Source organism: Haplochromis burtoni, unplaced genomic scaffold, assembly GCF_018398535.1.
Source record: "Haplochromis burtoni strain Fernald_Lab_line unplaced genomic scaffold, NCSU_Asbu1 Contig_380, whole genome shotgun sequence".
In the NCBI taxonomy this organism is placed as follows: Eukaryota; Metazoa; Chordata; class Actinopteri; order Cichliformes; family Cichlidae; genus Haplochromis; species Haplochromis burtoni.
The window spans coordinates 438,471-449,461 of record NW_024582741.1 but is presented as its reverse complement, the minus strand read 5'-3'; the positions used below and the strand labels follow the sequence as shown (position 1 = coordinate 449,461).

The 10,991-nt window shown below is 43.8% G+C and overlaps 1 protein-coding gene across 1 annotated transcript in view; it reads left to right on the top strand.

Annotated features, from left to right (window-relative positions):
* Positions 1-536: 536 nt before the first annotated feature.
* The window catches only part of zswim5 (zinc finger, SWIM-type containing 5), a 67,215-nt gene continuing 56,760 nt past the window's right edge, over positions 537-10,991 (top strand). The window contains exon 1 of the mRNA XM_005943770.3: positions 537-1,178. Coding sequence (XP_005943832.1) covers positions 650-1,178 — 529 coding nt within the window. The 5' untranslated portion in view covers positions 537-649. The remainder of the gene's footprint in view (positions 1,179-10,991) is intronic.

Below are 10,991 nucleotides of genomic sequence, written 5' to 3'. Positions count from 1 at the left end.
TGTTATTTAACTTAGTTTTGATAATATACTATAATAACTGATATTAAGGGTAAGTTTATGACACCAGTCTTTGGAACTGATGTGTCAGAATAAGACCTAGATAATTAATACTTTAGATGAATGAATGGCATGTGTGCAACGAACTTTCAGGTCTTGACCTGATGTCACTTTGGGAAATCAGAATGACAAACATGAGTTAAGCTAAACAAAGCTGAATTTGCCAAAATTGCTTTTACAGCCGCTATCTGATGGATAGACAGATCCAGGCATCCCCTCACCGTTTGTGACATTTTAATCTAAATATGAGCTCATTGTGGTATTTTTCACCTGGAAAGTAGGCGTAAAAGACCTTGAGAAATGTCTCATTGATATCAGATCACAAGAGCCTAATTTTGATGGAAATTCACAGCATCAGGTCCGTGTTATGACTTAAATGGGCAGATTCTCTCGTTTGCGTACGTGTTTTATTTTGACAGCTGTGACCGGAAGGTCTGCCTGGAATACTTGCTAGTTTGACACGAGCCCCTATTTAGAGTGCTCTGGGAGCACAGAGAGCTTAGTGTGTGTATGTGTGTGTGAGAGTTGTTGGCTTCCTGCTGCTGCTCGGTGTCCGCACACCGTCCGTCTCGTTAGTGTTGATCGGCTCACCATGGCGGAAGGACGCAGAGAACAGTCGCCTCATCCTCTTCTTTCGGTACCACCGGCCAGCAAGCGACCCTGCCTTCGCCCAGCACCCCGAGGTCCCGGGCCGGGGCCCGGCCACGGCAGCGGGTTGCCCAGCTCCCGGTATCGTTCTCCCGAGTCTCTTCTGGACTGCGCTGCTAAAGCAGTAGCGGAAAAGTGGGCCTTCGAGAGAGTAGAGGAGCGCTTCGAACGGATCCCGGAGCCCGTCCAGCGCCGCATCGTCTACTGGTCTTTCCCCCGCAACGAAAAGGAGATATGCATGTACTCGTCGTTTCAGTGCCGAGTCGCCGGGGAGGAAGGTCCGTCGGCGACTCCCGGTGGGGCTGGGGGTGCTGGTTCCGGAGCTACAACCGCCGGTGGCGGTGGAGGATCTGCCGCCGGTACAACAGCTACCGTTGGGGCAGCCGGGGCAGTGGGGACGGGAGACGGACTGCCTTTCCGTCGGGGTATCAGACTGCTAGAAACCGGTTGTGTGGAAAACGTTTTACAAGTCGGTAAGTGGAATATTTCTGTCTAACCGAAGCAAAAGCTGCCTGGCATAAACACACTGGAGTGTTTTTTTTTCCGAGTCTCCGCTGCGGCTGCTCTTGGACCTTTTACGGCGGATGATTGATGGAAGTTTTTGCTGCTGTCGCGGAAAGTATGCAAAGCGCCTCTTTTCAGCGCACATAAAACTACACAAACACTTCGTGTTTTTTTACTTCGTTTCAATCGTACTGAGGCATTTGTTGTCGAATTTAACGCTTTTTTGGTTTATGGGACCCAAATGAAAAAGGGAAGCGTAGGAAAAGGGGCGCTTGCTAGGTTAGCCGACCAGCTGCTGTTTAAAAATTAAAGGGCTTCCTATTGCGTTACTCTGTAGCTGTACCGCTGGCTACTGCCACTTTACCCAGCGTTGTTTAGCTTAAAGCTTCAACTTGTCTTTTTTCTTTTCAAAAGAAAAAAAAGCGGAAGCCATGTCTTGGCAACTATGAGCACTTTTCTGCCTCGGCGAGGGTCAGCGTCGACGGCCGGAGGTGGCTGGAGTCGTGAGACAGGCGGAGGAGGAGGGCTTGACAGACGCGGATACAAAAGGACCCAACGTTATAGCGTCTGGGCTTTATCATTTTCCCCCCTCATTCCCTATTGCAGAAGTTTTTTTTTTCTTTTGTTTTTCCTACTCAACGCAACACTGGTTGAGGGTGGCTTAAATAAGGAACAAAGACGGTTATTGGGTCTCTTACTATGATTAATCCAGCGTTAATCCGGGGAAAAAATCCCCCGACTGCTTTTTGTTTATTTGCGGCTGCTGCTCGGACCGGACAAAGAGCTCCGACGCCACCAGCGTGGAATAATAAAAATCCACGTTGGGAGTATTTTTTGTAGTTTCTCTAATTAAAGAGAACCTTAATAGCAGACGCAGTACGGCATTAATTTTCGTTATTACCGATGCCGTTTGCCCGCAGCCTCGCAGTCGCGCGCAACACAAAAGGTTTCCAGTTGAAATGATCGATAAGCGTCTCGCATTGCCAGCGCTGCAGAGAAGGCTGTTTCCAAACAAAGGGCCATTCCGCAAAGCATCCATCTCCACTCAGATCTTTCATAGGTTCTCGTGCACGGCCACGAATTTGAGCTCGAACATTGGCGAAATTGATCCGATGAAGCCGATGGATAATGTTGAAAAAAGTCGTTTATGGTAACTGCAAGGATTTTTCTTAGACCATATGGTGTGAGAGCCACTGAAGCTTGTCTGGGTTTCGTGTTGCTCCAAGGTATGGGGGGGCGGTGAAAGCTACAAACTGTTTGGCTGCTTCTTTTCTTGCTGACTGCTGTATCTAATTGCATTTCATAAATGCTCATTGAACTAAATGAAATCTGAAGCTGGATGCAGTCTGCTTTGATAAGTTTCTTTTTTTTTCTTCCAAAGAGAGTTGAGGACCCAGAGGCTGGTCTCACCTCAGGGATTCGAAGTGTGTGCTTTTGCAAAGACCGCAGTCTTGAGTTAAAGGTGTAAGTTCTGAGTGATGACCTATTTTATCACTTCCTGCCATTACAAACACAACCACTGAGGTGAAAGTCTGGGTAGAAGGGGGTGAAGGGGATCCTGTCAGGTCTACCGTCTGCAGCTACGGAGTACAATTACAGTAACTGTGAATTTTGTTGGTATAAACTTGAGTTTTGAAAGTTCAACAGTCAAAGAGTACATTCCCATAACACAACACCTTACTAAGTCTTACCTGGCTCCATGGCGAATCGTTTCCATCCTCCTCCTCCTCTTACCCAGCCTCCCCCTCCCAAGGTCAGTCAAGGCAGGCAGGCACATGGTTTTGTCTTTCTGTCAACAAAACACAAGACTGGGGCCAAATAGCTGCGTGACATCAAGATAAGACTCGGCTTGCTCGTCACTGTGTGGAGCATGGGAACCGGTAACTGTGGAAGTTTTTTTTTTTTTTTGCTGACTGACTTAACAGGAGTACAATTGTCTTCGGGTTGTTTTTCACAGCTAGGTTTGGATAGGCTGGGCTGGCTCACACACAATAGTTAAGGATCGCATTGCACAGCCGCAAAAAATGTGCAAGTTTCAAGAGCTTGCTTTGGCCCGATGCGTGGCGTGTTTCTAAATGCCACTTATAGTGGTCATACTTGTTTTTTTGTTTTATAGGAAAGGGAGATGGATGTGGCTCATGTATTCTGTAATAGCAACTTGCTGGTGAGTGATTAGGAGCTGCGTGCTGACACATGCATGTTGATGTTGCATGGCTTGGAGGGGAAAAGGGGAGGAGGAAAGGTGTATTGGGGAATTGCAGTCTGGAACTGCTATTCAGTTTCTGAACCGCGTGGTTTGCATATTAATGGTTTAGAACATACTCTGAGCTACTATTTGTACACCAAAACAAAGTAATTCAGTTGGGTGTTTTTTATGTGAAGGGTGAGGCTGTGCTGCAGCCGTGCAGCCTCGTGTCTGCGTTTGACTTTTCTAGAGCTGAGTCAGCTGTTTGCCTGGGTCACCAGATTTGGGCTCTTTTATGGAAATTAAGTGCATTTAAAGCGTAATCTAGTTTTTGTTTTGTTTTTGTTTTTTGAAGCACAGATGTGATGAGCCCACAAGCTAAACCATCACGAGATATGCAGTTTTATTTGTATTTATTGTTTTTGTTGTTGTTGTTCCTCACAGCTATTACAAGCACAGCAGGAGCTCCTATTCCTTTAATCTCCTGCTCATCTTTTGACTTTTTTGCCCCACGTTTCTCAGAATTGGTGCGCCTAGAGCGATCTCTCAAGTCGTTCTTGTGTTCTCAGGTAATAATTATTGGGACACGGCGCTGGGCAATATTCAGCGGACATGGTGTTTTGCTGCTCTCTTGCCTCTAGCTGCTGGGCTTTTATTGCTTTATCAGCTTGCGTAATGTAACGGCCCCTCGACTGATGAGCGCAATAATGAAATGAGGAGAGAAGGGGAGAAAAAAAGGGTCTCTTCAGTTGAAAGTGATAACCTTTATTGCCAAAGACACCCATTGATTGATGCATTGACCATTTAGAAATGAAATGGCTGGTATTGTTCCCTAGTAGCCCCCCCCCCTCCCCCCAAAAGTACACTACAAGTGAAGGGCTTTTGTGGAAGAGCCTCTTTTAATAGTAATAGTGATGGATTGAAGGGACGTGAGCTCATCAACATCTCATTGGCCCATGTGTTTATAATAATGTATTCCTTGCTCCAAGTCATAATTTCAATAATCAAAGCGAAGCATGCTTGTTTTTGTAACCCCCCCTTTCCTACACTGCACAGTCGCCCTGAAGCCCCCATGCCACAGCCTTTATAAAGTCCTCAGAGAGCGGGAGGAAGGGATATAAGTGGAGGGAGGGGAAACGCGCGCGTGTGTGTGTGTGTGTATGTTTGGGAGGGAGGGGGCTTCTTTAGCTTTGAGTCAAGCTTTGGGATTATTGGGTCATGCTTTGTTACCCAGCTGTAGAAAAACTCCTTGTTCACAGAAAGGGGGTGTTTGTGTGGTGTGTATGTGGAAGGGGGGCTGCTTAGTAGTATGTGTGTGCACATTGCTGTCTCCGTGACGTTACATAAAACTGTAATGGGTCTCCGACGCCTTTTCAAGCACCGGTGACTCTGACAAAGCTCGGCAGCAAAGTTGAACAGGATTAAAGTGTAGGGACTGACAGCCAGTGGACTGCAAACCGTTATTGAAGAACCAAAAGTCGATACTTCACAGAAAAGTTGGCTCTGTTTTGTGTTCCTTTACTTGTTCTGTGGTCAGGAAGATGATATTTGTCCGTCACTGTTTAGGCAGCATTTAACCCTTAATATGTCTGTATATGTATGTTTTTTATATATATTTACGTTGTACTTGTCATTGTACAGTTCGTGCTCTTCATTTTGCAGAGTGTGAGTGTCCTGCCAGTATTTCCACAGATGTCATTTCCTGGCAGAATGGCTGTGGGGTTCGTTGTTGTAGAAGAGCTTGCGAGCCTCTGGTGTAAACCTGCTCTTGGATGTCTCAAGAACACGTTGCGATAAAAGACGGGGGTTGGTGAGCTCATCCTTCGCTTGCCTCATCTCCCATCTTTCTTCCAGATTCGAGTCTCAGGCCCCGAGTCCGCTGACACCTCTTGCTTTTCATCTGCCCTTCCACATCTCCATGAGCACTCTGCCTTTACTGTTCTTTTGTTTTTCATAAAACTCCATGTGTTTTCCATTTATCAGGCTCTTTAATCTCTTTTGCAACCCCCCCAATACACACACACACTTTTCTGCAAGTTTTGGGACAAGCTGGAAAGAGTCAGGTATGACTGAGTAAGAAAGAGGTCATACATTTGATGATGATGGCGATGATCTGGGTTTGTGACTCAGCGGTGTTTTTTTCTGCTGTGTCGGGATGTTGACTCATGTTTTGGCTAATCATGAGTAAGCTTTAGACCCCAGTACGTGGAATGATGTGGGATCTGCTAATAGTCCGTCCCAGTGTTGATGACTCTATGTATATTTTCAGTGATTGTGTTCAAATCTAAAACTTCAAATGCTTGCTATAATGTCCTTCACATACTGCTTCCCAGCACTTTTGAGTCTTGTTCTGAGGACATTTCACATTTGTTTTATCCTGTTTTATGCACACTACTGGTTTGACGATTTTAAACTGTTATAAACTTGAAGTTGTTGCTGAAATTCTTTGTCTTATTGTCGCTTGAAAGGACGACTCATTCACCAGCCATATAGGCTTGTGGCATTCTTCCTGCTATGGAAGTTTAAATAAAGTTTTCTCTGCAGACTTTCCCACGGTTGTTTCACTTTTCTTTTCCTTTTCATTCCCACTTTCTGTCCTTTTCTGACCCAGTTTGATGGGATTTATGTCTGGCTATGGTGCTGGTCAGCCAGCATTTAAAGCCTTTAGTTAAACTGTTTTGGGTCATTATCTTGCTGTAACATGAAACCCTGACCAACCAGTCTGTCCTCATTTCTTCTTTTTTGCCCTTTTCTCACCCCTCTCATATCACAGAACATCACCAAAGAAGAAAAAGGGGTAGTACTAGTCAGTTGATTGTGGAAAGAATGAATGCAAAATTCCTACTCTTACTGTCATTGTCTGCCATTTGGAATGAGCAAGACTTGCGATAAACATTGTGTAGGGCTCTAGTTTAACAAAAAACACAAGCTTTTCCTTAACATTAGTGATGCGGGTTTCAATGGGAAGGGCATTTAAAAAGTGGAAAAAAGTTGTCTAAATCTGATGTGGGTACTTCCACCATGGTGACCCCATTTAATTAACCAAAGGAAGGTTCAATGAAACTGCTAATGAAAACAAAACTGCATGAAAAAGGGAACTCATCAAATGATTTAAAAAATAAATAAATAAATACTGGACCCACAGGGGCTCAAACCCTCATCTCCCAGGCGAAAGTCTTTTTTTGTTTTTTAAATATCCCAAAGCTCTTATTTAAATGCTCATCATCCCTCTCATGTAAAGTGCTTTAGCCTGAACTGCAGTGGTGACTGTAGAAAAAGAAGGATTTTCTTTTGCGTCATATGCGTTTTGTTGTAGATTTATTTGACTGAGCCCAAACTTTAGCCAGTTGGCTATTTGCTACTCAATGCATTGGGGAAGAGCTAAAAATCAGACGGACAATATTTAATCAGTGTAATTAATTCCACGCCTGCCACACTTGAAAAGGGAAAATCGGTAAGACAAATCGTCCCCGCACTCTTATTAGCTCTTGGAGAGACTCGTGAAAGATGAGGCCATTAGGAGGACTCTCTGTTGTTGTACTCATCAAAGGGCCAGCCACCTGTACGTGTGTGTGTGTCTGTGTGAGACAGAGAGAGCATGTCCTGATTACATAAAATCATTAATCAAAGCTTGTTGTTCTTTGAGAGCTTCCTCCACTATTTGTACATTACATTTAAGGCACGAAAGGAATGATGGAAGTATTAACCCACCCCTTCTTTTGTCTCACTGTTGTTGCCAAGTGCTCTACGCTTTTCACTTAAACAGCTGATCCAGTGCTACTGTTTTTTCTTGATTTAGCACATGGTTTTGAAATGTTAGTGTCAAGCCGTTCATGCTGTTCACATGCAATGTGTTGTCAAGGCACCACATGAAAACCAGCAAGAATGAGGAGAAAATGACTGGAAGTTAGAGCAGTTCTTTACGTGAGGGATTGTCTAACAATAGCAATTATAGCACATGCAGCAATTAAAAAGATGTTGCAACTATTATACCTGCGTAAGGGTTCAACATGATCTCCATGGCTTTGTGTTGATTGTCAACAACTGTTAATGTTTACATGCATTCGTGCTCAGCCCTTACTAAAGATGTAGTGGGTACCCGATTTACATCTGACACACAGGAAGGGTGCTCTTGCAGTCAGAGAAGACATTGAAAGCTCCTTGACATCTCAGTGTCCTTGCACTTGTACTTGTTTTTTTGTTTTTGTTTTTTCTTCCTGTGGGGCAGGGCATGTTTCATGTGTTATACACAATTACTTAGTTGTTTTGTTTTTTTGTGCAACATCATGAATTCTTTTGAGAAAACAGAGGGGTTGGCTGTGTTCTTGTGGTGGTGCTGGTTCCCAGTTTTGCTTTTATACATAAATTAAAAGCGTATTGCACAAACTAGTGTGTTTTAGACATGCGTGAGTCAAAAGTTTGCCCAGGAGACGTGTTTCTCTGTAAGGATCAGAGCAATGAACAGTTAATGGAAACACTTTAATGAGAGAATGGCTACAACCAGCTTTGTTACACTGTAACCAGAATAAATGGCCCTCACTTTAAACACAAAGAACCACTAAAAATGCCACTTGAATTTTTTTTAGTTTTTTTAACTGTGATTTCTTACTTTGCTGTTTCCACTCAGGACATGTTTGCAGCAGGTAGCAAAAAAGGATGGCATTCTTTGCCGTTGGTATTGTTTGCTCTGCTCTGTCCCTCAATAACGGCTCCTTTCTTACCTTTTTGTCACAGTACTAACGTGTGTGTGTGTGTGTGTGTGTGTGTGTGTGTGTGTGTGTGTGTGTGTGTTTGTGTAAAATAAAATGCAGTGCAAACACATTTTTACTGCTTCTGTCCTGTTCTCATGCTTCCCTATCCTGTGTGTTTTCCTCCTACCTAGCTTTTAGTGCTTTTACCTTAGATGGGTGTGCAATTATCAGCAGAGATCAATGGTGGCCTTGTCCTGTTTTTTTTTTTAGCTCTTGAAGCTGACGGCTTGCTGTATTCAGTTACTGCACTGTTCCACACCTGTCCTTTATTGGCTTTTTGTATGTGCACAAGCGTGTGTTTACTATGGTTGTTTGTGCACATTTGGCCTCTGTCCCTGTCTCTGAGAGAGGCTGAACTTGAAAAGGAAGATTAATGCTTGCAGGCCGGACTTATGTCTTAGTTTGGTTGTAATTGCCTAACAAATTTTGGGGAGAAAGGAGAAAAATGGGCTGACAGCGAGTAAAGGGTCATTTGAAATATTTGAAATGCAAAGGAGACCCGATTAAGATTAAGTTACACATTTCCATTAAAAATACAAGTAATGCCTATGGAGTGGAAATCCTGGATGTCTGAAGTGTGGAACAAATGCTTTGACAGGTAGCATTGTTTAAAGGGGGAATGAGATAAATCTCCTGAGTTTAGACCCGTCTGAAGAGGATGGGATTCCTTTTTGAGTTTTCTTTTTGGGATGCACACCAACCCAAGTTTAGGCATTGCGAACAGAGTAATGTTACCCCAGATTAAAAGATGTTCTCATCATATTGACCTCAAACCCATTATCCTTCCTCCTGTCTTTAACTTTGTGGGAAACGGGCAGAATTCCTCTCTTCATCTCTGCCCTCCTATTGATTACTTGATGGTTGGATAGAAGTCAACCAAGCAGAACTCTCATTCAAGGTGCCCCCCCCCCCCCCCCCCTCTTTGTTGCCTTCAAAGCTTAAAGGGATAGTTCAAACTATTTCACGAGTCAAAATGACTTTAGGTTGTGTCAGTGTGAGTTGTAGCGTAACAATATGAGTCATCGTTCTTCCAGTTGGCTTTAAAAACTGTTTTAATTGCCCACTGCAGCCACTTTTTGTTTCTCTTCGATACTTTTTTGGTCATCTTTTTATATTGTGGCTCAAGAGTTGGGAGTTCGCCTTGTAATTGGAAGGTTGCTGGTTCGAGCCCCAGCTTGGACAGTCTCGGTCGTTGTGTCCTTGGGCAAAACACTTCACCCGTTGCCTACTGGTGGTGGTCAGAGGCCCGGTGGCGCCAGTGTCCGGCAGTCTCGCCTCTGTCAGTGCGCCCCAGGGTGGCTGTGGCTACATTGTAGCTTGCCATCACCAGTGTGTGAATGAATGGGTGGATGACTGGATATGTAAAGCGCTTTGGGGTCCTTAGGGACTAGTAAAGCGCTATATAAATACAGACCATTTACGTAGTGAACCACATGTTCAGCCATTGAGGGTTCGACCTATGCACACAGTTTTCTCCATTGGCTCTTTGGAAGTCTAAAGCAACTGCCTCTCCTTAGCTTCTCCATCAACGGAAGACCTACACTATGTGGAATTATGACTCCCATATTAATCATGGCTTTGAGAATGCTGTGGTGATGACTAAGGAGGTTTATAATCATAAGAAAACAATGTGTTTGTATTAGCAAATTGGCCATAAATTGGTCTTTTTCCCTCTTGAGTTTTTTTTTTTCTTCATCCTTTTTTCCTTTCCCCCCCATACAGTTGGTTTAGTTGTTGATAGAAAGACTGATGTGGTATAGTTTTCTACCATCATACTCCATATCATACATATGTGTAATCTGTTTGTAAGATCTGGGATCCTTTGAGCCAATTAAATTAGGGTTTGTTTGTTATTTTTGTGTGTTTTGTTTTTAACACTGACAGGTTTCTGTAGCTGTGGCCACTTCTGGGTTTGCACAGTCCACAATGCAAACTTGCACTCCACGTATATAAAATGCAACAGCTGGAAAGGAATCCCTTTTAAAGTAATATGATTTATGTTTTTGAGCTTCACATCTGTAGCGATCTGAGCACAGCGCTCTGCTGGCTTTGAGTGTGAAAGAAAATTCCTTCTTTCTGCTCCCATTACGCCTCACTTTGTGTTAGCCAGGACTGACTGTTTCTTGATCTCTATGCTAATGCTCCAATCTTTCTTTTCAACGCAGTGTATTTGGCCCTTTATTGTGCTGCCCGTCTCCACTTGGAATGGCCAATCGTAGATCATAGATTTCAGGCACAGATAATAATCGCCCTCTTTTTCGTTTTTTTCCCCACCCTCCTTTTGAATACACACAGCTGTGTATTGCAGCGAGTGCCTCTATCCTATGTGCATTTCCAGTCTCAGAGGCACTGAAAGCCCTTCACAACAGCGCGATAACTGCCAGCAAGACAGAAAGGGGCCCATAGGAGGCTGTTGTGAGACACAGCCATTAGAGTTGGATTATAAACTATTTCCATACACTTTCAGACTTTGATCTCGGGAAATGGAAGTCAACAAGCATGCCGGATATCTTTCTTCTTGCACCGCTTGGCGTTCTTGTGGCCTGCAGATGTCCTCCTCCTCACCATAGTTCTTTTCTGTTCCCTTCACATGAAAACATTTTCTGGCCTTCTGTTAACCGTTGATATGTAATTCATCAGTGCTGACCTCTTAACATGATTTGAGGCTTTGAAGACTGGTCATGGTTTTTCTTTTTCTTATTTCATCCTGCCATATGTGTCAACAAGGTTTTAAAAGGAAGCACTTAGTTCTAAAACTACAAATAATTGTATCACTCAGGGACCAAGCTGCCTATTATGGTGATTCAGACTGTCAGAGTGCATTAGTAAATGGGCCTGGCTGACTC